This window comes from Aotus nancymaae, unplaced genomic scaffold (assembly GCF_030222135.1).
Source record: "Aotus nancymaae isolate 86718 unplaced genomic scaffold, 86718_ANA_hifiasm-v0.15.2.pri h1tg000072l, whole genome shotgun sequence".
Taxonomy (NCBI): domain Eukaryota; kingdom Metazoa; phylum Chordata; class Mammalia; order Primates; family Aotidae; genus Aotus; species Aotus nancymaae.
In genome coordinates this window covers 13,490,661-13,517,372 of record NW_026988487.1, presented here as the reverse complement: position 1 = coordinate 13,517,372, position 26,712 = coordinate 13,490,661, and the positions used below count along the sequence as shown (strand labels likewise).

The window sequence follows — 26,712 nt, the reverse complement described above, 5'->3', positions numbered from 1 at the left end:
CGCTCAGTGCTAAATGAATTGCTTCTCAAAGCACTGGGCTTTCCTGAGGCACCCACGTCTACCAGAGCAAACAGAAATGACATCTAAGTTCCAATAATGCCTGCAATCACTTTCACTTCCAGGTGCTTCACAGGTGTCATCTGATGGAAATATAACATAAGCTGTATTTGTCATTTTAAATTCCTAGGAACCACATTTTTAAGAAGATGAATTAATTAAGAACACTTTTTGAAACAGAGTCTTGCTGTTTCCCAGGCTGGACTTGAACACTTGGGTTCAAGTGATTCTCTTGCCGTAACCTCCCAAGTAGCTGGGACTACAGGTGTGCACCACCATGGCCGGTGCTAATTTTAAAAATATATTTAATTTAACACAATAATCCAGATATTACCATTTCTTTCTTTTCTTTTTCTTTTTCTTTTTCTTTTTTTTTTTTGTGAGATGGAGTCTTGCTCTGTCACCAGGCTGGAGTGCAGTGGCACGATCTCAGCTCACTGCAACCTTTGCCTCCCAGGTTCAAGCAATTCTCCTGCCTCAGCTTCCCAAGTAGCTGGGACTACAGGCACGTGCCACCACACCCAGCTAATTTTTGTATTTTTAGTAGAAACAGGGTTTCACCATGTTGGCCAGAATGGTCTGAATCTCTTGACTTTGTGATCTGCCCCCCTCAGCCTTCCAAAGTGCTGGAATTACAGGCATGAGCCACCATGCCCAGCCCCTTCCATTTCAACATGTAATTTACATAAACATTTATTAGGGCCAGCCACTGTGGCTCCTGCCTGTAATCTCAGCACTTTGGGAGGCCAGGCAGGCAGATTGCTTGAGCTCAGGAGCTCAAGACCAGTTTGAAGAACATAGCGAGACCTCATCTCTGCAAAAAATACAAAAATTAGCTGGGCTTAATGGTGCATACTTGTGGTTCCAGCTACTTGGGAGGCTAAGGAAGGAGGATTGCTTGAGCCTAGGAGGTTGAGGCTGTAGTGAGCCGCACCATTGCACTCCATCCTGGGTGACAGACTGAGACTCTGTCTCAAAGAAATATATTTTTTTTTAATTAAAGAGGTATTTTACATTCTTTTATTCATATGAAGTCGTTGAAATCCAGTATGCGCTGAGCACACGGCTCAGTCTGGAGTGGCCCCTGTGGGACAGTGCGGCTCTAGACCATCATGCTTTCAACAGCTTCATTCCTCACCTGTGAGCACCTATGAGAGGCCTCCACGGTCTGTGACCTCATGTACTTTATGGTCTAGAGAGTAGAATGGACAATAAATGAGTAAACGTATAAGTAAACAAGATAATTATAGGTTATAATTAAACTCCACAGGAAATCAATCAGGTGACAGAGAGTGACTTGGTTGTGCCTGAATGCGGCTGGGGGCACTGTTTGAGGAGGGGATGTCTGAGTCAGAATCAGAAGGACTGAAGGACCGGTCATGTGAAGAAAGGGGCAGAACCTTCCAGGCCAAGGCCTGGGGGAGATGCAGAAAGGAGGGCACCAATGACTGGGTGTCTGGGCACCAATGACTGGGAGCTGAATGGGCAGGGGCCAGGTTGCCTACTCTGCGTTTTGGATTTTGGCCTAAACGTGGAGAAAAGCCACTGACCCACTCACATAGGACAGTAGTGGGATCTAACCTCAGTTTTAAGATGATGGCTCTGACTGGTAACAGGGTAAGTTGGGCCAATGGGGGTCTCCTTTCCCTCACCCTCTCCTTACTCCACCATAAACACAGAAATGACTTCCATTTTAAAAACTAAACTAGGCCAGGAGTGGTGGCTCACATCTGTAATCCCAGCACTTTGAGAGGCAGAGATGGGCAGATCACGAGGTCAGGAGTTCAAGACCAGCCTGGCCAACATGGGGAAACCCTGCTCTACTAAAGATACAAAAAATTAGCCAGGCATGGTGGCTTGAGCCTGTAACCCCAGCTACGTGGGAGGCTGAGGCAGGAAATTGGTTGAACCCGGGAGGCAGAGGTTGCAGTGAGCCTAGATCACACCACTGCACTCCAGCCTGGGTGACAGGGCGAGACTCTGTCTCAAACAAAAACGAAAACAAAAACATGCAGATTCTGATTCCTTCCATCTAGGTCTGGGGTGGGGCCAGAGATTGCATTTCTAACAAGCTTCCAGTGATGCTGGTCCCTAGTCCACACTTTGAGCAGCAAGGCTCTAAGTGACAGACAGTGGTGACTTGGACTAGGTTGGTGGTGGGATGGAGAGAAAAGGACAGATTGAAGGACAAATTGGGGAGAGAATGAACAGGACTCAACAGGACTCGCTATTCAGGGAAGGGAGAGTCAAGGATGGCTCCTGGGTTTCTAGACCAGGGCAGGAACAGGGTTTTTTAGGGGAAGGGACAGAGTGTGTGGGGGGGTGGTGGTGGTGGTGGTGGGAGGGATCAAAACTCACAGAGAGGCAATTCCAAATACTGTGCCTTATCTCCTTTCTATGCAAAAACGTTATGAGGCATTCAGGACATAGATGATCTATTTTCCCAGTTTGGGTTTCTGACACCAATCTTTGCTTGGTGGCCCAAACTGGTAAGTCTTTTTTTTTTTTTTTTTGAGTGCAGTGGCGCAATCTCAGCTCACTGCAACCTCTGCCTCCCGGGTTCAAGCGATTCTCCAGCTTCAGCCTCCCAAGTAGCTAGGACTACAGGCACGTGCCACGGTGCCACCGGCTAATGTTTTTTTGTATTTTTAGTAAAGACGGGGTTTCACTGTGTTGGCCAGGCTGGTCTCGAACTCCTGACCTCAGGTGAGCAAGGTGCACAGAACTTCATAAAACATCACTCCGGCCCTTGAGGAGTTTAATCTAAACACTCCACCCACCTCAGCCTCCCAAAGTGCTGGGATTACAGGTACAAGCCACCAGGCCCAGCCAGGCAAGTCTCAAAGGCTTAATAAATAGCCGACTTTGTAGATGAGATCCAGAAATGGCCAGCAAACTCCCCCTCTCTGCCTCTCATGCACTCAACATGCACCTCCCCTGACCAGCAATGATCATGACACTTGAACTAGTTGAACGTGTGTTCTCTCCATTAGAGTTTTCTCAACTCCTCAACATGCAGTCAGTGTGAATGGGCAGAGAACGTGAGCATTGCAGTTTCTAATAAATGATACAGCATTCAAAGTTAAGGTTAGGTTTTGACAAATATGTGTTTTTTGTTTGTTTGTTTTTGAGGCGGAGTCTTGCTCTGTTGCCCAGGCTGGAGTGCAGTGGCGTAGTCTCAGCTCACTGCAACCTCCGCCTTCAGGTTCAAGCAATTCTCCTGCCTCAGCCTCGAGTAGCTGGGGCTACAGGTGTGTGCCACCATGCCCAGCTAATTTTTGTATTTTTAGTAGAGATGGGGTTTCACCATGTTGGCCAGAATGGTCCTGATCTCTTGACCTCGTGATGCATCCGCCTCGGCCTCCCAAAGTGCTGGGATTACAGGCATGAGCCACCGTGCCTGGTGACAAATATGTGTTTTTTAAAGGAAAATAAATTACCTCTGTTCTTTCAAATAGGTTCTATTATCCCTGTTTTCACAGGTGAGGACAGTGAGACTCAGAGGGGTAAGAGACTTGCTCCAGGTCACACGCAGCCCATGAATGGAAAGGCTGGGAGTTGAACCCCTGTGAGTCTTAGTCCAGAGTTGTCCACATGGCTCTGGGCTCACAACTGCAGGCTCTGTACCATATGCTGAGCAAGGTGCACAGAACTTCATAAAACATCACTCCGGCCCTTGAGGAGTTGAATCTAAATAAAGAAGGGAGACAACCCTGCAAATATACTTGGTGTGTGACTTTGCACTGCTGTTTAAGTCTGCTGGAGTGCTGCAGATGCCGGCGTCATTGGAGATACTCCTTCAGACTCAGCGTTGGGGAGTCTCAGCAGAGTCTTCCAGACAAGGCGGGACCTGTGCCTGCAAGAATGGTTAGGAATGGAGAGAGAGAAGCTTCTAGGCGGCAATTCCAGGTAGTGGGGCTAATGCAAGTCAAGCGAGGAGGAAAAACTCCTTGCCTGCCAACAGTTTTCCCCTCCTCTTCTTTCCACCTTCCATCGTTGCCACTATAATAAAATCCAAACAGGGGTTTCCAGGCCCAGGTTAAAGGCCTGACCCCTTTTAGGCTGAGACACGGGTCCATATCCGGTTCACTCACGGCATTCTGTGATTATGGCTAACATTGTTATTTCCACATAAAATGTGTGTTTTATGGGTTTCCTCCTTAAGGTCAAGAACTTTGTTTATTTTTGAATCCCCAGAGCCCAGAGCAGTGCCTGGCATATAACAGGGGTTTGATACATTTAAAAACAATTGAACACGTTTCTTGACGATTTTCCTGTCCTCTGCATCCCTCTGTTATTTGGTTTGTAATACTCTCTGTTGCTTGACATATGCCTGAAACACGAGTCAATATATCAGTGATTTAAACAAAACAGGTTATTACTTCTATGTAAGAGTAGGAATAGAAGCAGTCCAAACTGATACGGGGTCTTCAAGGTGTCCTATACCCAGGATCCTACCAGCCATTCACTCTGTTAGCCCTAGTAGGCTGCCTACATTTCCATGGGTGGAGGTGCCACCACCACATCTGTGTTGGAACCAGCAGGAAGGTGGAAAGAGGAAAGAGAAAAGCTGCTTCCTTCCTTCCTTCCTTGCTTCCCTCCCTCCCACCCTCCCTTTTCCTTTCTTCCTTCCTTCCTTTCTTTTCTTTCTTTTTCTTTCTTTCTCTTTCTTTTTCTTTCTTTCCCCCCTCCCCTCCCCTCCCCTCCCCTCCCCTCCCCTTCCCTTCCCTTCCCTTCCCCCAACCCTCTCTCTCTGTCTCTCTTTCTCTCTCTCTCTTTCTTTCAGACAGGATCTCGCCCCCTCACCCAGGCTGGAGTGCAGTGGCACAGTCACAGCTCACTGCAGCCTACGTGTCGTGGGCTCAAGCAATCCTTCCACCTCAGCCTCCCGAGTAGCTGAGACTACAGGTGCACACCACCACGCTCTGCTAATTTATTTATTTTTTTTACTTTTTGCAGAGACAAAGTCTCATTATGTTGTGCAGGCTGGTATGAAACTCCTGGGCTCAAATAATCCATCTGCCTCAGCCTCCCGAAGTGCTGGGATTACAGGTGTGAGCCGCCTCGCCCATTTCTTTTGTGAGTACGACATGGAAGTTGCTTCCATCACATCTCTTTCCATCCCATTCTCAGGACCTAGTCACGTGGCCAGATCCATACAAAGGAGACTAGGAAAGGTAGATCTTATTTGGGTAACGATCTCAGGCCAACATTTCTATGACCAAGAAGGAGAGGGCAGATGTGGGGCGGTGGAGAGGGCAGGGACAAGTTGAACGTCTGCCACACTTTTAAATGGCATCTGTCAGGGATACTTTAGTCTCAGCTTTCTCACTGTAAAATAGGAATAATTGGGCAGGGCGCAGTGGCTCACACCTGTAATCCCAGCACTTTGGGAGGCCGAGGGGGTGGATCATGAGGTCAGGAGATGGAGACCATCCTGGCTAACACGGTGAAACCCCGTCTCTACTCAAAATACAAAAATTAGCTGGGTGTGGTGGCGCGTGCCTGTAGTCCCAGCCACTCAGGAGGCTGAGGCAGGAGAATTGCTTGAACTCGGGAGGTGGAGGTTGCAGTGACCAGAGATCGTGCCCCTGCACTCCAGCCTGGGCGACAGAGCGAGACTCCATCGCAGGAAAAAAAAAAGTAGAAATAATCACGTTCATCTTATAGGGTGGTGGTGTTACTGGAAAGAGGTCTTGATCCAGACGCCAGGAGAGGGTTCCTAGATCTTGTGCAAGAAAGAATTTGAGGCGAATCCACAGGGTAAAGTGAAAGCAAGTTTATTAAGAAAGCAAAGGAATTTTAAAAAATGGCTACTTCATAGGCAGAGCAGCAGCTGGGACTGCTGGACTAAGGATACTTACAGTTATTTCTTTTTTTCTTTTTTCTTTCTTTATTTTATTATTTTTTTGACACAGAGTCTCACTCTGTCGCCCAGGCTGGAGTGCAGTGGCGAAATCTCAGCTCATTGCTACCTCTGCCTCCCGGCTCAAATGATTCTCCTGCCTCAGCCTCCTGAGTAGCTGGGATTACAGGTGCCCACTGCCTGGCTACTTTTTGTATTTTAGTAGAGACCAGGTTTTGCCATGTTGGCCAGGCTGGTCTTGAACTCTTGACCTCAAGTAATCTGCCCACCCTGGCTCCCCAAAGTGCAGGGATTATAGGTGTGAGCCACCATACCTGGCCAGTTATTTCTTGATTATATGCTAAGCAAGGGGGGGGATTTTCTATGAGTTTTCCAGGAAAGGGGTGGGCAAGAAGTCACCCTGTGTGGTCTAAAAGGGAAAGGAACCCCCAGAACTGAGGGCTCCTTTCCCTTTTAGACCATACAGGGTGACTTCTTGGCATTGCCATGGCATTTCTAAGCTGTCACAGCACTGGTGGGAGTGTCTTTTAGCATTCTAGAGCTTTCTTTCTTTCTCTCTTTTCTTTCTTTCTTTCTTCTTTCTTTCTCTTTCTTTCTTTATTTTTCTTTCTTCTTTCTTTCTTTATTGTGATGGAATCTTGCTCTTGCTACCCAGGCTGGAGTGCAGTGGCACCATCTCGGCTCACTGCAATCTCTGCCTTCCAGGTTCAAGCTGGGCTGGGAGCCTCAGCCTCCCTAGTAGCTGGGATTGCAGGCACCCACCCCCATGCCAAGCTAATTTTTGTATTTTTAGTAGAGATGGGGTTTCGCCATGTTGGCCAGGCTGGTCTCAAACTCCTGACCTCAGGTGATCCACCCACCTCGGCCTCCGAAAGTGCTGAGATTATAGGCATCAGGCACCTGACCCGGCCTCTAGTGCATTATAATTAACATAATGAGCAGTGAGGACCATCAGAGGTCACTCTCATTGCCATCTTGGATTTGGTGCGATTTGGCCGGCTTCTTTACCGCAGGCTGTTTTATCAGCAAGGTCTTTGTGACCCCCTATCTCATCCTGTGACTTAGAATGCCTAACCTCTTGGGAATGCAGCCTAGTAAGTCTCAGCCTTATTTTACCCAGCACCTATTCAAAATGGAGTCGTTCTGGTTAGAACGCCTCTGACAGTGGTGAGTACTGAATGAGAAAACAGTCGTGATTACACCTGACATAGTGTCTGGCATAGAAAAAGATGGCCAAATGTCTTAGTGTCCTTTCTTTTCTTTCTTTTCTGGAGATGTCTAGACAGTTCCACCTAATATCCATATGATAATATGCTTGACCTATTTTTTTTTCCTTCCAAGGTACAGTTGTTATTGAATTACTTGCAACTGTCAAATCATAGGTGGTCATCTTACCTTTCCTCTGGGAGTAGGAGTTCTTTCATGGTGGAGGCTGTATATTGCACAACCTTGATCATATAGCATGCCTTGTACATGGATGCTCAATCAATAGTTCCAGAACGAATACATGGGGGAAGAGAAGAACCTTTTCATCATGCCATCACTTTGTGTCTACGGAGTGGGATTTATCAATTACCTTGAGGCAACAACACAAATATATCAGCATTGTCCAGGTTGTGACCCCACAAGATGTCGGTGCAGTACAGAACATACACATCTCATCTCTGCCTTCTGGTGGTGCACGGGAGCCAGGGATGAGTCAGATCTGGGACAGGGTGACTACTCCAGGACACATGTCACAGCACAACTGTATCACCACCATCTTCTCCCTCTTTCCTCTGACTCTCCATCATGAGGAGAACTCCCTCTCCCCTTCATAATTCTAGACATACTTCTTAAAAGTTAGAATGCAAGTATTTTGGGAAGAAGAAAATGGCTGTGATGATGAACATTTTTTTTTTTTTTTTTGAGACAGAGCCTCGCTCTTGTTGCCCAGGCTGGAGTGCAATGGTATGATCTCGGCTCACCACAACCTCCACCTCCTGCATTCTAGTGATTCACCTGCCTCAGCCTCCCAAGTAGCTGGGATTACAGGCATGCATCAGCATGCCTGGCTAATTTTTTTTGTTGTATTTTTAGTAGAGACGAGGTTTCCTCCATGTTGGTCAGGCTCGTCTCGAACTCCCGACCTCAGGTGATCCACCTGCCTCGGCCTCCCAAAGTGCTGGGATTACAGGCATGAGCCACAGTGCCCAGCCTACGATGAACAACATTCTATAGAGTTTTGAAACTGCTCTCCCTGCATGTTTTGGTCATCTGGTTTTGGTGCAGAGGGGGAAAGTGCGCATCATCTTGTGAAACTGGGTTACGTTTTGACGATGCCAGGCAAGCTGGCCCCAGAGAGATGTGTTACCATGGCAAATGTAAGATCACCTTGTGGTTACCCACTCAACCAGAGCTTGTTATGCCTGGACACTCATGCTGACGGCGACAGCACCCCGGAAATCAGAGACGCATGGACGCCCCTTGGTTGCTGGTTTGTCCCATTTTCTTCAGTCTCCTAGACCTAAACACGGTTATCAGCTCCTTTCATATTCATGCCTGGCATTTCCTTGCTCTCTGCTCTCCTGGGGCTGGATGCTTTCAGCAGACATTGCCCCTCCCTCCCCAAGCCAGGAGGGACCCTGGCCTCTATGACAGCAAATCCATTGCACCACTTAAGTTTAATTAGAACACAATGACAGATGATTAGTTTACACATCAAAGCATTGAAACAACTCAACAAATTGGCCCCATCCCAAAGCCCAGTGCAGGAGCTGGCCTTGAACTCAGAGGCTCTGCCTGCTGGGGCAGGGGAGCTAGCAGTGGAAGCTTGGGAGCCCCATGCAGAGGTGCACAGAAGGAGTTCTGCTTCTCCAGTGGAGAAATGGATCCCAGCTGTTTCCAACCCTAATTGTGTCCCAGCATCTCTCTCACCTTGGCTTTCCACCCCCAAGCCCTCCCTTGGCTGCTACTTAAAGTTCACGTGTAGTTAACTCTCAATTATTTGGGGACTGATTATTCAGTCCATGGGTTATGCAAACCCTTTGCTAATCCTCACTTTTTTACCCTGTTACTCTCCAAGTGGGATTTTTGACTGTTCATTAGGACACCTACCAGGGAATCAGAGCAAAAAGCAAATGAGTTAATCTTCTTCAAACCAGGTCACTTGGCTACCAGCTATTTTTGTGTTTGAGGTTTGGTGGGGAAGGAGATAGAAAGTGTAAGTTACAACGAGGTAAAAGGATTATTTCTGGGTCTCCTTCATGCACACTCTACCCATTCCGTGTGGGTGACCAAGAGGCAGCTGCATACGTGAACCCAGTCTGCATTAGACTGTCTTTGCCTTTTATTACGTTTTTCATATTTCTTCTTGTCGTGGTGGGGCCCTAGTCAGGCTGACTGTGTGCTGGGAGAGGTAAGCACTTTGGTTCCTCTGGGTCAGAAGACTAGTTTGTTCATACTAATGATCAGTCAAACAGCAAACAAACAAAAATCCCTAAAGTTTCACCCAGTAGCTGGGCCAAATTGACCTCCTTTCTTGGTCCTGCACACAAGCCCATCAAAACAATTGGTGTGTCTTGCTCCAAGGTCGTACTGTCAAAGTCGATGGCAGAGAAGAGACTTAATCTAGGTCTTCGTCATAGCCCGTATCCCTGAGGACTACGTGATCTTTCTCATTGTCGGAAGATAACAGAGCTGTGGCTACGTGAAAATCTCATGGAGCACAAAGGCTCAGGCCTCTTTCCTAGAACAATTGGTGGAGGCCCGGTGCATGGTGGGATGCTAGTTCCCTCGCTGTGGGCCTTGAGGGTGAGCAGGCATCAGCCTTACTGCTGTGATGTGGGCCGACAGATGAATGCCGACTGCCTCTAGCACAGGACGGTGGGCGGGAGCTGAACTGGGTTCTGGCTGCTGTAAAGAAAGCACTTCAGAAGGAGGGTGACTCTGTGTGATTAGCATAAACCAGGAGTCTATTGATCTGGCTGATTAGAAAGTCTTCCAAGGCACCGGGATAATTAGCACAATGTACAGAGTAGCAGTTATCAGCTTCATTGCTTAATTAACAATGTAAATATCTTTCTAAATGACATTTTATAATCCTGATTAGACCCTCCAGCGTTTGCCCTGTTCGCTGCTAATTCCTTCCCAGATGTACGGATAGTCAGATAGTCGTCTTTCTTCCATGGCTGACATCACCTTTCTGCATCACATGCGATAAAGCAATTGTACACGCCCTACATCTCCTCCTTTGTATCTAACTAAGGGGTCTACTCTGCCTTCGTCTGTCTAGCTTGAAATATACAGTCTGCCAGTGGAATTGCCAATTAAAAGTACTTAATTAAACGTGAAAGGGAAGTTCTATCATGTTCTGGATTTTGAACTATTTTTTATTTATGTGCTTAGCAGGATAAGTCATCTCAAATTAGCATCACATTTTTTCCTCTGAAGAGCATGTGAGGAATGAGGCTATTAGGAGGAGAGGTTTAACACAATATTTGTGTACACTAGTCATGGGTGCAAAGAATCATCCCAAACGCATATGTTGCTTTGGCAAGCAGAGTTGTTCTTCATATTTATTTTATTTCCTTATCATTTCTGGTTGAATTACTGTTTGCCACAGAATATTTGGCGTGCCTAATCAGACATATGTGCAGGGAGCTTGGTTATTTTATTTAATTTTTACTTTAACTTCACCTATTATTTTGAGTATCAGAGCCACACTAACAGATTATTGTTCCATGTCTAAGTTCCAAATGGCATACACGCAAATCCTCATGGGACTCTAGGGGTGGAAAGTTCAGAGTTCAGAGGCTCCTACTTTCACTGGAAAGAATGCCCCGAAGCTTTCCATTGCTGGAGGCCTGATGATTTCAGCCCATGGACTATTCACTTCTGGTCTTGTTGCACCCACTAACTGTGTGATGGCCAAGGCAGATACACACCTATAAAGTGTGGGGGGAACGTAAAAAATAAGGAATTTAATATAAACCAGTCCATATTATACTGGCAAAATGGTAGGGAAGGCAAAAATGAATTTTGGAGGAATTTGCTGTAGGTTTTAATTAACCATCTTGCCCTTGTTCCCCATTATCATTGATTTGTGTGATAAGTGCCAATTATATGTGTCATAAGTATACTCCTTTTTGCTGAAGACAAGAGATCTTATGTGTGATGCAAATAAGGGTTCTCAGAATGCTAATTTTGTAATGAGCCAATGCATTCTTCAAGGAGTTTATAGTCTAGAGGGGGAATAAAACATGTGCATAAATAATTATAATGCAAAGTAGAAAACTGGTGTGTCTTGAGACAGCACAGAGAGAATTATGGCCAAAAAAGAGGGTGGAGAAATAAATTATAGTTGAGAGATGTGGGAAGGCCTGCTTGAAAGTTGAGGGAAACTGGCATAAAAGAAATTGAGAGTATTAGGTGTGGTTTCCAAAAGAGGAGAACAGCAAGACATTTAAGTGAGGAACATGAGGTTTGCCAGGGCTATTGGGAGGGATGTGAAGCAGGAAAGCCCCACAGGTAAGGCTGCGAAGGTAAGTCAGGATTCGGTCACCATCACCATCACGCACAACCTGGAATGCAAGGCTAAAACACCTGTACCGCTTGCTGTAGACCAGGGATCCACAAACATTTCTTTTGGAAAGGGTCAGACAGTACTTTTTTTTTTTTTTTTTTTTGAGATAGTCTCACTCTGTCACCCAGGCTGGGGTGCAGTGATGCGATCTCTGCTCACTGCAACTTCCACCTCCAGGTTTCAAGCAATTCTCATGCCTCAGCCTCCCAAGTAGCTGGGATTGCAGGTGCCTGCCACCATGCCCAGTTGATCTTTGTATTTTTAGTACAGACGGAATTTCGCCATGTTGGCCAGGCTGGTCTCAAACTCCTGGGCTCAAGTGATCTTCCCACCTCGGCCTCCCAAAGTAGTGGGATTAGAGGCATGAGCCACTATGACTGGCCCAGACAGTAAATCTTTTAGGCTGTTTGAGCCATATTGTCTCTGTACAGTTACTCAGCTCTGCCATTGTGGCACAAATGCAACTATAAACAATACATAAATAAATGGGCATTGCTATGGTAAAACTTTATGGATACTGAGACTTGAATTTTGTATATTTCTCACATGTCATAAAATGTTCTTTTGATTTTACTGTCTTCTACTGTTGGAGTAGGCAGGGGCATGATGCTGTAACGATCTCTTAACCTCTGAGTTTCCTTTACCTTTGGCCATATCCCCATCACCACAGAGGGCCAAGTGTTGACTGAGCGTGGCTCCAGTAGGCCAGAGCTGCAAAGCCAATGCGTCGAGTGACTATGATGGTGCATAAGTGCAGCAGTGTTTGTGTTCCCGGGACCAAACTTCAGTGCGCAGCACTAGGGCAACATTTGAGTTGCGTGCTCCTGACAGACTCTAACACGATTTGCTATTTAAAAAGAAATACCTGACCGGGTGCATTGACTCATGCCTGCAATCCCCGAACTTTGGGAAGCCAAGGAGGGCAGATCACTTGAGATCAGGAGTTTGAGAATAGCCAGGTCAACATGGTGAAACTTCATATCTACTAAAAATACAAAAATTAGCTGGGTGTGTTGGTGCACATTTGTAATCCCAGCTACTTGGGAGGCTGAGGCAGGAGAATTACCCAGCTACTTGGGAGGCTGAGGCAGGAGAATCACTTGAACCCCGGAGGCAGAGGTTGCAGATCATGTCACCACTCCAGCCTGGGCGACAGAGCAAGACTCTGTCTCAGAAAAAAAAAAGGAAGAAAGAAAGAAAGAAATACCTAGGTCAGGCCAGGCTTGGTGGCTCAGGCCTGTAATCCCAGCACTTTGGGAGGCCGATGCAGGCAGATCACAAGGTCAGGAGTTTGAGACCAGCTGGCCAACATGGTGAAACCCTGTCTCTACTAAAAATAAAAAAAATTAGCTGGGCATGGTGGCGTGCAGCTGTAGTCCCAGCTACTCAGGAGGCTGAGGCAGGAGAATCACTGGAACCTGGGAGGCGGAGGTTGCAGTGAGCTGAGATTGTGCCACTGCACTCCAGCCTGTGTGACAGAGTAAGACTCCATCTCAAAAAAAAAAAAAAAAAGAAATACCTAAGAGTTTTGACAATCCATGTGTAGTAAATGCGGCATGCAGTTCTCTACTTTTATGAAACCCTTGCTTTGGTACAATATATACTAACATCCCTAAACCACCTTCCCTTGGCTGAATTAGGTCTGTCTCTGCATCAGGAGGCTAATAATAACTTCCATCCATTTCCTCGGTAAGGTTCCGTAGTTCCCAGCAAATGATTTTCTTTTTCCTCACCCTCTCTGCTCCTTCACTGTTCCAACCTGCTTTCCAGGGGGAAAAGGTGGAATGAGAGTGGGTTCGGGCTGGTGGGCCAGTGGGAAGCTTCTTAGCCCCCTCTAGCTCTCCTTCCTGCTCAGATACCCTGAGAGTTAACACAGAGGTGAGGGAGGCCAGCTGACCTCCAGCTGAAATGTTGAACCAGCTTTTCCCTTGGTGAGCTGGAGCAAAGCAGTTATCTGTCTCATTTCCAAATATACCTGATGTAACAAAGGGTTTGTTAAAAACATCAAATAAAATGTATTTTTTACTGAATTTGGAATGATATATTTATGCTTGACTAAATAAAATTTATTTAATTTATCTCCTTCCCTTTCATCTTTCCTGCCATCTCTTATCCAGAAAAGTCTTTTTTTAAAAAAAATTTTTTTTTTCCTCGAGACTGAGTCTTGTTCTGTCACCTAGGCTGGAGTGCAATGGTGCAATCTCAGCTCACCGCAACCTCTGCCTCCTGGGTTCAAGTGATTCTCCTGCCTCAGCCTTCTAAGTAGCAGGGATTATAGGTGTGTGCCACCATGCCTGGCTAATTTTTTGTATTTTAGTGGAATGGGATTTTACCATGTTGGCCAGGGTGGTCTTGAACTCCTGACCTCATGATCCGCCCACCTTGGCCTCCCAAAGTGCTGGGATTACAGGTGTGAGCCACTGCGCCTGGCCTTTTTTTGTTTTAAATTGAGGCAGGGTCTTCCTCTGTCACCCAGGCTGGAGTGCAGTGGTTCGATCACAGCTCACTGCAGCCTTGACTTCCTAGGTTCAAGTGATCCTCCCACCTCAGGCTCCTGAGTAACTGGAACCACAAACGTATGCCACCACGCCTGGCTAAACATTTTAATTTTTTGTAGAGACAAGGTCCCACTTGGTTGCCCAGGTTGGTCTTGAACTCCTAGGCTCAAGTGATCCCTCTGCCTCAGCCCCCTAGGGTGCTGGGATTACAGGCATGAGCCACCATGCCCAGACAGAAAAGTCTTTAATTTTAACATTGAACAATGTATGGCAAGGAAAAGATTAATTAGATGACTAACTCACTTAACAACATTGTAAGGGACAGAGAATGAGCCATTACTTGTTTTATTTATTTATTTATTTATTTATTTTTTATAAGACAGGGTTTTATCATGTTGGTCAGGCTGGTCTTGAACTCCCGACCTCAGGTGATCCGCCCGCCTTGGCCTCCAAAGTGCTTGGATTACAGGCGTGAGCCACCGCGCCCGGCCGAGCCATTACTTGTGACAACAGGGAAGCCATTGGAAGCCTTGTTAAGCAGTTTCAGTGGCACAAGATGGAAACCGACTGTGTTGGCTGATGGGTAAATGGGGGATGGTAGGTGAGAAATTGAGGCTTCCCATGTAGACAACTCTAACGATGGCTTCTTGTCACTTAGATCTCAGTTTAAATGTCACCTCTTTGGAGTGATCTAGAGTAGCCATCTGGTGACGACCACATGACCACATTTCCACATTTTATTTCTCTGCAGAGCATTTACTTATGACCTGATTGTGTCTTCTTTCTTTCTTTGTTTTATCTGCCCCAGGACACCACACATGCACACTGATCAAATGGGTTTTATTTATTCTGTCTCCCCAGAACCTAGAAAACAGCTTGGTACCTGGTAGGTGTTTGTTTTTTGAATGAAAGAATAACAGTTTGGCTATAAGGGAAAGCAGAGAAATGGAAATCTATCTGGTAGGGGATATGGAGCAATCCCATGTGGGTATGGGATATGGATGTGCGTGTTTTTTGTTCATTTGTTTTAATGGGAACCCCTAGCCCAGTGCTTGTCTGACTTTGATGTGCCTGGAAACCATCTGGGGATCTTGCTAAATGCAAAGTCTGATTCTGCAGCCTCAGGTGGGAGATTCTGCATTTCTAACAAGCTCCCAGGTGAGGCCCGGGCTGCTGGCCCATGAATCCCATTTTGAGTAGCAAGGCCCTGGACCACCTTGGTGTGTTGCTTAGAATGAACAGGTGGAAAGGGGGCAATTAATGAAGCATGAGAGAGGGGATAACTGTAGGAGCAAAGATTTGAGGAACACACGGGGATCGAATTCAGACAACCAGCAGAAGGACCGGTTTTTCTTTCTTTGTTTCTTTTTTTTTGAGACAGGGTTTCACTCTTGTTGCCCAGGCTGGAGTGCAATGACACCATCTCGGCTCACCGCAACCTCCACCTCCGGAGTTCAAGCGATTCTCCTGCTTCAGCCTCCCAAGTAGCTGGGATTACAAGCATGTGCCACCACGCCCAGCTAATTTTGCATTTTTAGTAGAGATGGGGTTTCTCCATGTTGGTTAGGCTGGTCTTGAACTCCTGACCTCAGATGATCCGCCCACGTTGACCTCCAAAGTGTTGGGATTACAGGCATGAGCCAGCACGCCCCGGCCAAGAACCCGTTTTTCAAAGGCAGAAGGAAACTTTCCACAGCGTATCAGGAAAGAAGGGGAAGGAGTGAGAAGATCTGATGGTGTCTATCTTTCAATGAGGTCCTCAGCTGAGAGTGAGGGTGGAGGTGGGGTGTGGGAGTTCTGAGAAACAGAGTTATTTTCTTCCTAGGCAGCATCCATTATGCCTTTGAGGTTTGGATCATAAATTTAAAGTAAAACCCATCAGCTCTGTTGTGTAATTTTCTCAGCATTAATCTACTTGGGTGCAGGTCAGAGGAGGAGGATGGTAGATCATCCAGAGTGAGTGTGACAGAGGCCAGAAAGAACCAGGGAGTTGAGAGTGTTGGTGAGAGGGAGATTTTAATGGTGGACTACAGGAAGTGAGGCCCAGGCACTGGGTGGGATACTGCTACTCAGTCCCAGCTCTCACTCATGGGGCTCTAGTGGGGAGACAGATATGACTGAGATAATCACACAAATGCATATCTGTCTACATGTACCCACACATATGTATGTGTGCATTATATGTAAATGCCCATGTATATGTAACTAGCACAACTGTCAGTGCCCCACCCATAATCCCTTGCGCCTTACCACTGCGGTACACCTGGCTGATTTCCAACTGCCAGTGTCTGTATCTCTTTGTCTGAGAGCATGGCAGGCCAGAAGTACCAGGGAGTTAGTGCCCCCTGAGAGCACTGTTTGGCCTGTAACTTAACAGGAATTGGTGTATAAATACTCCAGGATGGGATAACCAAGGTGTGTGTTCCACGCTGGTTTCCCGGCAGGACGAAGCTCAGTGGTCCCTGGTGGTAACTTGCTTGAGAACGCTCTCTACAGGCTGCCTTCTTTTCCTTGCCTCACTTCCCCCACTTTCTTTTTTTCTTGGTGGGGAGGGGGCGGGCGGGGAACAGAGTTTCGCTCCTGTTGCCCAGGCTGGAGTGCAATGGCGCCATCTCGGCTCAGTGCAACCTCCACCTCCTGGGTTCAAGCGATTCTCCTGACTCAGCTTCCCGAGTAGCTGGAATTACAGGCACCCACCACCACGCCCGGCTAGCTAATTTTTGTATTTTTAGTAGAGATGGGGTCTCACCATTTTGGCCAGGCTGGTCTCGAACTCCTGACCTCAGATGATCCACCTACCTTGGCCTCCCAAAGTGCTGGGATTACAAGTGTGAGCCACCATGCCCGGCCTCACTTTCCCACTTTCTTACTGGGTGTTTTCTAGAACCACCTTTCAAATAAACTACTTGCTCTCAAATCCTTGCTTCAGGGGCTTCTCCTGGGGGGAATCCAAATTGAGGTATGTATAACTATAAACTGTGATGCATGCCATGGAGAAAAGTACAGGCTACTATTGTGTAGGGTGGGGACCTGCTCCAGTATGGGGTGGGAGTGTGGATGTCAGGAAAGGCGAGGAAGAGATCTATTACCTGGGATCTAAAGGAGGAGCAGGGTGGAAGGAACATGGGACAACGAGTGTCCGAAAGGCCACTGTGGGCTGCCACAGAGGACAGGGACATGGATGGAAGCTTACAAGACCAGACCCTGGAGGGTCTCATAGGACATGGTAAGGAGTTTGGCATATGTATTCAACGAACACCGAGAAGCCATTAAGGGGACTGCAGCAGGACAGTGACAAGATTATACCTGCCTCTAACCGTAAGTGGAGAAGGACTGGAGAGCCTGCATGGCCGGGACACAGTTCATAGGGTCTTGCAACTATTAACCACCTATCTGACTGACCAGAACACCCTATTTTCTGGCCAAGCCAAAAAATGGTTTCCCTTCATCAATGTTGCGCTTTTTTTTCCCCCTGGGCTGCTGCACTTAAAACTCTTATCAACCCTTCTCTTGGGGACAGCACCAACAGGATAACTTCCTTCTACTTGTTCTCATTCTCCACTTCCCTCATGTTCGCTGTCTCCTCTCTCTCCTTCCCTTCTTCACCCCTTGGTCTCTCCTCTTTCTTCAAATTACCCTATTTAATTAAGTTGATTATTTCTTTCAGTCTCCATTTGTCTCTGGACATCGCAAGACTCTGCAGATGTAGTCAGCGGAAACAGAATTACATTTTGTGAACAAGGTAATTTTAAAGTGGCTCTTTAGTCAAATGCTGTCAAAATGCAAAAAAGAAAAATGTTCCCAAGCACGTGGACTCCTTTGGTGATATTGCCACGTACATGTCCAGCATGCACTTGAGCTTTTTATGAAAAAGAAATTCCATTCCAAAGGTGGCTCATGCCAAAAATTATGCGTATGTGTGTGTTATTTACAATTTGAAATCATGAGACATTGAACATATTTTCAAGATATTAAAAAAGTGGGGACATATTCAGAGATGACATACATCTGATCACCAATGTGGTTTCACATGTGGTCACTGTAAATAAATTACTAGAGAACACACTAGAAACAGAGAATGACATATACCAGTCAGCAAAGGTGAATTTATGGTGCTGCAGAAAGCAACGTAAGACAGAGAACCAGAAAGGCTGAAACCCAGTCCATAAATTTAACTCCAAGGGTATGTTGTAAATAGTCACAATTGTACCTTTTTTCCTTTTGTGTTCCTTTTTATAAAAATCTTGAAATCCTTGCTTATCCCCTTTTTCACCCAGCAATTAAAGAAAAACAAACTAGATGTCTGAGATTTCACATAACCTTTTATACTCAATATTTTTATTGTCTTAAAACAAATCTTGAGTAGTCAGCAAGGGTTGTGTTTTGCAATACAGTGGGGTAAGGAAGATCTGTTCATCCGGTTTTCCATTTTCGCCCCTGGTGTCCTCTTCTGGCATATTCACCCATCACCCCATGCCCCTCACCCTGTGTTCTGGCAGGATTTGAGACATGCAAATTGCAAACTGGTAAATAGCAACTTTGCATATTTTGAATAGAAGAGAACAATGTGGTACCACTCATTCTGCTCTCAGGGAAATCTGAGATAATGGGGAGCAAGATCGAGGGCAGACCGAGGGTCCTAAGTATTTTCTCCAAAGTGTTTATTATGCTTATTAATCCTATTGTATACTGATGAATTAATGTGAATTATTTACATAGTCAACCTTGGAGACAATAACCTGATTTAGTCACAGGATGCAAATGTTATTTCTCTTTGAAATCTAAAAACAGGTTTAAACTGGAAACATCAGGACTTCTTGCATCTTTCCCTACAAATATTGGCTACAAACCTGCAGTTGTCAGGCTAAATGACGTACGTCAGAAATCAAGAGAATGTGGTGATGTATTTCTCAGGAAAGTCAATAAAATCCCCTGTGCAAACATGTCCCCTGGATAGTGGGTGACTAATTTCTCAAGTAAAAAGTCTTTTCTATTTTGCTTACCTGTAAATATCATGCACTGTCTGACATAAGGGCGTTCATCTGCTAAAATTTCAGTGTAAAGGAGAATGACATGGTAAAAATAGTCGGGGTTTCATTAGAGCCTGGTGTCATTTAGTGAATGGTCGGATTAGTATGAATACTTTCGTTTTACTATTGAAGTGGTAAGAACCTAAGGTTGCTGTCAAGTTAAAAGGTTCAAATTCAATTATTTTCAAATCTAAATTTCTATTGTGACTTAGGAAAAAAATTAGCGACTGTTCAAATCTCTCCTACTTTGGATTATTTTTTTTCTTAGTGTTTGGATGTTTATGAGGAATTTTTGTGAAAGGTAAAATCTTGTGTGTTTGTAAAATTGGAAGAGGCACAAGTGATTCCGAAGGTGGAGCCTTTCGGAGGTAAAGCAAACAGCTTGCATCTTGAATATTTTATGATATCTAGGTATTAGAACCATGTTTCTGACGCAGGAACATAGCGATCTAGGAACAAAAGGGAGATGAGAGGAGAGAACAGACTGTGAAATTTCTTGAAAATATTAAATGATCCTCAGACTGAGCACGGGGTGGATGACGTTACTGCAGAATGTTCCTAATAAGGGCTGTAAAAGCTTAATAATTTATTGATTGGCTCTGCACTAATGATGTGCCCTTCATTATGCATGTGTAAATAAGAGGGCTGATTTATGAGGGTACAATTGTATCTTTCAGATATATCTGCCCAAGTCTACATCTTTAAAATAAATGGAGGCAATTATCTGAATTATTTCAAGGGAGGGAACCCCCTATTCCCATCCCCCACCCCCGATTTGAGGGAAGTCTGGTATGTTAGGTGAAGAGAAAAAAAAAGAAAAGAGAGAGCCCTAAAGGGAGTTAGGAACAAAACGAAACTTCCATCAAGAAATATCCCCTGATTCTCTTATCCTAAGAGAAGAAAAATAGATTCCCAGGTGCCACCAGGGAGCAATGTTTTGCTTTAAAAAAAAAAAAAGAAGAAGAAAAAAGAAAAAATTATAAGAAGTTGTCCTGTGAAATCAACGACACATGGAGTTTGTGAAGGAAATCAGCTTTTTCGTTACAAATAGGTTTAAAAAGCCCTGGAGAAGAGAGACGTGAACAGAAGCAATATTATCCACTAACAACCTAATTCCCGCTTAGACATCAGCAGAGAGATCAGCAGCATCATTGAACAGGGGGTTTGTCTTAAGATAATGACTCATCTTTATTTCTTTCAGGATATAAAACTTGTATTTAAATCCATTCAGAGAAGCACTCGAGCTTTAAACATTAGAGAGCAGGGAGAGCCTATTTAATAAAACAGCATTATTTCATTTTCAAAGAATGATACTGGCAGTAGCTCTGAGTTTAAATTTTGTATTCTTTTCCTCAATTATAATTATAGATGGGTCTGAAAGGAAGCATGCTTATTACTGTCATATTTATTCTTTTGACAGGTGTTATGGGACTGCAATTTGATGAAATGATTCAAAACGCAGATTCCTATCCAAACACAATTCTTGTCATCAACAGGAGATGTTTAGGAAAAGTCCTCCAGCAAGCCTTTCAGAGATCTTGAACACCCCTACTATTTTAGCACAATCCATATTCAGGAATAAGCAGGAGAGGGTGCCTTTGGGGCTTATATTCGGCGTAGCAACAGCCAGAAGGCAGAGTGGGCGTTTGAGGTAACAGGTAACGGAGGCTGTTAGTAGGCGTTTGAGGTAACAGGTAACGGAGGCTGTTAGTAGGGACAGCTTTCCTTTTTAACTGGGTGGAGTCGGTTTAAGGAGGAGGCACCCAGTAGGACCCCGAGTCCCGCGAGCGGCCGGCAGAGGGCGCTGGACTTGCCTTCATCGGGCAGGCGTGGTGCCGCTTCGTCCCCGGGGCGCAGGCGCACTTGTCGCCGCTGCGGTGTCCGGGGCTGGCGTACCCCTGGAGGCGGGTGAGCCGAGCGGCGCCGCGCAGGCCGAGGCCGAGGGTCGGGGCGCAGGGGCAGCGGCGGCCAGAGCCACGGGGCGGCGGGGGCGGTCTAGGGATGTGAGGGCCTCGAGCGTCCTCAGACCTATAGAAGACCTGAGGGCGACCCGCGTCGGCCCCTTTCCCTCGCGGTCCGCGCTCTTCCCCCGAAGAGCCGGGTGCACCGGAGCGCGGCGGCCGGGCCTGACGCAGGCCTGGCCAGTTGGCCCGGGAGAAGCAGAAAAGGCCCGTGGCGCGAGCGAGGGACGCGGGGGGTCCGGGGCAGCCAGGGGGCCAGCCTCCCAGAGGCTCACGACCAGGCCACTTTTAAAGTAGAATGTTACTTCCACCGTCCCTGGGCCCGCGGCACCCGGTGGCCTGCAGCACCCGGTGGCCCGAGTAACCTTGACATGATGATTTACGCTTCTGCGTAAGAGCAAGCCCTCGTGGCCGATAACCTTTCCCTCCTAGGACTGATCCTTTTTTGTGGTTGTTGTTTTAAAAACAATTTTATTGAGATGTAATTTACGAAGCATACAGTTCACCCATCTAAAGTGCACAATTAAGTGTCTTTTTTTTTTTTTTTTTTTTTGAGACCGAGTCTTGATGTGTTGCCCAAGCTGGAATGCAGTGGTGGGATCTCAGCTCACTGCAACCCCCGTCTCCTGGGTTCAAGCGATTCTCCTGCCTCAGCCTCCTGAGTAGCTGGGATTACAGGTGCGCGCCACCACGCCTGGCTGATTTTTGTATTTTTAGTCGAGGCAGGGTTTCACCATTTTGGTCAGGCTGGTCTCGAACTCCTGACTTCGTGATCTACCCGCCTTGGCCTCCCAAAGTTACTGGGATTACAGGCAATTCAGTGTCTTTTAGTGTGTTTGCAGCCATCACCGTAATGTTTTAGAACATTACCCCTCAAAAGAAACCCCTCCTTTAGCTACCATTCCCCCGCTCCCATCTCCTCCCATTCTCCCAGCCCTAGGCAACCACTAATGTACTTCTGTCTCTGTAGATTTGCCTATTCTGGATGTTTCATATAAATGGAATCATACATTAAGTAGCACTTTGTGACTGACTTCGTTCACTCAGCAGAATGTTTTCTGGGTTCACCTGCTATAGGCTCATGTTTCGGACAGTTTTCTACTTGGTTTGCTTTCCTGTGGTAACTTGGGAATCGATCGACATCTATGGAACTTCTGTTACGGTTCAGGTACTATTAACTGTGGAGGAGTGACTAATACAGTAGATATATTTTTCTTATAAATTTCATTTCACAGGTGTTGAACTAATGCAGTACAGTTTCTTGTCCTCCAGAAGCTTACAGTCAGCAAGGAACAGATAGCCAAGTAAAGTAGGAAAGGGTAAGATGTTCAAGGCTGGGCCCAGTGGCTCATGCCTGTAATCTCAGCACTGTAGGAGGCTGAGGAAGGATGATCATTTGAGCCTAGGGTTTCAAGACCAGTCTGGGCAACTTAGTGAGACCTCATTTCTATAAATAATTTTTAAAAATTAGCCAGATGTGGTGGCATGTGCCTGTGATCCCAGCTACTTGAGAGGCTGAAGTAGAAGAATTGCTTGAGCCCAGGAAGTTGAGGCTGCAGTGATCCCTGATCATACCACTGTACTCCAGCCTGGGTGACAGATTGAGACCCTGTCTCAGGAAAAAAATAAAAAGATGTTTAAGCACTTAACATGTGTCAGCCCCCTGTGCTAGGCACTTTCCATATGTTAGCTACGTTGGTCTTTACAAAACCCCTGTGAGGTGGGTTTATTCTTTTCTTTTCTTGAGATGGAGTTCTGCTCTGTTGCTCAGGCTGGAGTGCAATAACACGATCTCAGCTCACTGCAACTTCCACCTCCTGGGTGTAAGCAGTTCTCTTGCCTCAGCCTCCTGAGTAGCTGGGATTACAGGCGACCACCACAATGCCCGGCTAACTTTTTTGTATTTTTAGTAGAGATGGGGTTTGTTCATGTTGGCCAGGCTGGTCTCGAACTCCTGACCTCAGCTGATCCACCCGCCTCAGCCTCCCAAAGTGCTGGGATTACAGGCATGAGCCACCGTGCCCGGTCAACAAAACCCCTGTGAGGTGGGTTATTCTTTTCTCCAGTTTACAGTGGGGGAAGCAGAAGTCCAGAGAAGTCAACCAGGTTGCCCAGGATTACACAGCTAGTAAATGGCAGAGGTAGGCTTTTAAACTAGGGTTCTTTGTCTCTAAAACCTTCTCTATATTCTTCTGTCACGTCGATTGTAGTCACAATAAGTGATTACAGTGTAGTGTGATGACTGTAATAGAGGTGTGAACAGCATGGGATGAAAGCCTCAAGGAGGTGACCCGGAACTGGATCTTATTTTTTTTTTTTTTTAAGGATTTTTAAAATATATATTTTTTGAAAATGTTTTGAAAGTAATTAAGATCCCTGATTGGAAGGGGGAAAAAAATCAACACAATGAAATTTAGGAACAGAAATGCAAGAGCAGCTGCTGCATCCGGCCCCTTCCACCCAAGGGGCGCAGCCAGGAGATGCTCATTTTATGATCCCAAGTGCACGCTCTGGTCGATGCAGAATCACTTAATTACCAGCCTTCTGGTGGAAGGACCCTGTCCAAAGTCAGGGTCAGAAATAGGACAGCTCATCGTGCTTGGCTTTGTTGGTCTGGTAGTCAGACAAGGTCAAGGGCTTGTTTTCGTGAGGGGCGGAACTGAATCTTTAAGGATGAAGAGGAATTCTGGAAGCAGGTGAAGAAGTCAAGGTAGGGGAAGGAAGTATTGAAGAGCACAGCATGTTTCAGAGATGATATTAGCAATAACAGTTAGTAGTAAACACATAGTGTGTACCAGGCAGGCATCATGATTAGTAGTCTAGGAGTGTTAATTTCATCTTTACAATAGTCCTATGTAGGAGATACTATTTATTAGGTACCCCATTGACAGATGGGAAACAGACTTCAAGATAGAAGTTAAGAAACTTGTCCAGGGTCCTAGAACTAGCTAGTGATGGAACCAGGATTTGAACCCAGACTGTCTGATCCCAAAGTCCTCCAAGTTTAGTCTGTGGCTAAAATGCAGGAAGTGTGGGAAGGACAGCAGGAGGGGAGATTGATGAGAGGGATTGAAACAGATCTTGGAAGGCTATGGGTAGAGAACTCTCCACAGAGGTTTTGAGGAAGGGAAGTGGCAAGGTGTGCTTTTTAGGAAGAGTTATTGGGTGGCACTATGTGGATTGGGCTGGAAGGAGGGAGAACGGGGTATTCGGATAGTCCCAGCCAGGTATAGGTACAAAGCTGGGAACCAAGGTAGTGCCAACAGGGACAAATGGGGCAGGGAGAGGGTGAGGGAACTTGAGAGCGTTGACTGTGTCGGAGAGGGATTGGAGGAGGCAGGGATTGCTGCCCTATTGCTAGCTTGGGAGAACACAGATGTGCAAGATGGAACCCTGGAGTGGGTGGGGGTGGGAAGCAAAACCACTTCATTCCTATTTTTCAACTTTCCCTGTCAAGAAGAGTAATTGCATATTTAAAAAATGGCCTGTGCAGGCTTAATTTAGCTTGTATAAGTGCTCAAGAGGGCATAAATTCTGGTTATATTCTGCAGTTTCATTCATTCTTTCCTTTTATAATATATGACTTTTTCCCATTTATTTTAGGTTAGGGACATAGGTTAGGGAAAAGGACAGTGGGGTTGAATGAGACTATAGGCCTGTTTCTCAACATCTGTGCCAGTGATACCGCTTGGCATCCAGGAAATTCCCTTTGTTGCTTTATTTTCTCTTTTTAAAAATTCTGTCATATTCTCCTCTGGATTTGGTAAGAGCTTTGTTGTTAAGCATTTCTTTAGTTGCCCCTTTCCTTTATCCGTGTAATTGATGTCAGCCTGGTGACTCTTTCTGTTTTTTTTTTTTCCATCCGTGTGCAGGGGGAAGCTGCAGATGATGTCCTTGGGTTTCAGAAAGGCATGAAGCAAGGTTTTGTAGAGAAGATTGAGGAGTACGGGATAATAGTACAGTCAGATGCTTTTATAAATGCTTGAACCTGGTCTTGCATGAGCCCTGCCAGAGTTCTTTGTGGGTCCTTAGCCCTGATCTGTTTTTTGTTTGTTTGTTTTTTGAGACGGAGTCTGGCTCTGTCACTCAGGCTGCAGTGCAGTGGCGCTATCTCGGCTCACTGCAGCCTACGCCTCCTGGGTTCAAGCAATTCTCCTGCCTCAATCTCCCAAGTAGCTGGGATTACAGGTGCATGCTAACACGCCAGGCTGATTTTTCTATTTTTAGTAGAGACGGGGTTTCACCATGTTGGCCAGACTGGTCTCGAACCCCTGACCTCGTGATCTTCCCACCTCTGCCTCCCAAAGTGCTGGGATTACAGGTGTGAGCCACCGCACCTGGCCAGGCAGATCAGTGTTGTTGTGGGTGGCTCAGACATAGCAGGTGGTTTCATGAAGCAGATAAGGGCATGGTCTTTGGAATCAAATAGGCCTAGGTTCTATTCCTTGCCTTGCTCTATACTAGCCTTGTTGCTTCTGGCAAATTACTTAACCTCTCAGGGCCTCAGTTTCCTCATCTAAAAAATAGGACTAATGATGCCTACCTTAAAATATTTTTGTGAGGATTAAATGAGGTAACATGAAAAGCTCTCAAACTTGGCATGTCCTGGATGAGAGCCATCAGCTTTGCAGAAGGCTCTGGGTTGGAGAGCTAGGTACACTGGACTGTTCATCTCTGTGGTCCTAGAGCTGGGTCCAGAGTAGTACACATGCTAGATGCTCTGAATGGCACGGTGTAGTGGACTGACACTTACAGTATATAGGGTTAATCTCTTTCTCTTTGTACTTACCTTGTGTGTACCTGGTATGTGACTGTTTCTGTGCTTTTGTTTTGTTGAATTGAGTTGGTTAACATTCAGTCAGATAATAGACACTCCCCAAGGATGGTGGCAGATTGTGACTCTGCAATGATCTCATAAAATAAAAGATGGGAAACAGACTTAGGAACAGCTCATGGAGCCGGGCGTGGTGGCTTACTCCTGTAATCCCAGCACTTCGGGAGGCCAAGGCGGGCAGATCACCTGAGGTCAGGCCTGGCCAACATGGAGAAACCCTGTCTCTATTAAAAATAGAAAAATTAGCTGTGTGAGGTGGTGCACACGTGTAATCCCAGCTACTGGGAGGTGGAGGCAGGAGAATCACTTGAACCCAGGAGGCGGAGGTTGCTGTGAGCTGAGATTGCACCACTGCACTCCAGCCTGGGTGACAGAATGAGATTCCATCTCAACATCAACAACAAAAGAACAGCTCATGGAAAAGTGCCTTTGAGCCAAATCCCAGGGCCACATGAGGGCCCCAGCAGAGAATGCAGTCTGAGCTGCATTTCTTGAATTCCCAGGTCAAAGGAGGTGACAGGGAGCTGGTCAGAACTGTTGTTTTCCCGTGGGACAGCATGGTTAAGAATGGTATCAGAAATAAAGGTACATGCGTTCAGAGGAAGGCAGGTAGGATGGAGACACCTCGAGAGACGACAGCATGCTTACGTTGGATGCTTATGTTGGATGCTTACGTTGGAAAAGGGACTAGGGAGGGACTGGACTAGTTGACTGTGAATAATGAAAAGCTGGGCTTGCGGGTAGGTGAGGGAAGATTTTGTCCCAAAGATAGAGCTCAGACCAGGGAGTAGAACTTTACAGAGGGACTTTTCAATAGCTTTAGCAGAGTGAAAATGGGGGACTTGGCCGGGTGCGGTGGCTCATGCTTGTAATCCCAGCACTTTGGGAGGCCGAGGCGGGCAG

The 26,712-nt window shown here is 46.2% G+C and overlaps 1 protein-coding gene across 6 annotated transcripts in view; it reads left to right on the top strand.

Moving 5' to 3' along the window:
- The first annotated feature begins 17,683 nt into the window (after positions 1–17,683).
- LYRM9 (LYR motif containing 9) overlaps positions 17,684–26,712 on the top strand; it is a 59,575-nt gene continuing 50,546 nt past the window's right edge. For 2 of the 6 annotated variants that reach the window (XM_012449396.2, XM_012449399.2), the window contains exon 1: positions 20,859–20,922. Coding sequence is in view for 3 of the 6 variants with exons in the window: in XM_064367631.1 (XP_064223701.1) it covers positions 22,027–22,143 (117 nt within the window). In the remaining 3 variants the exon portion in view is untranslated. Of the gene's footprint in view, positions 17,727–20,858; positions 20,923–21,945; positions 22,144–26,712 lie in introns of those variants that run through there. The other 4 variants (XM_064367631.1, XM_012449394.2, XM_012449397.3 and 1 more) reach the window with 4 other exon arrangements.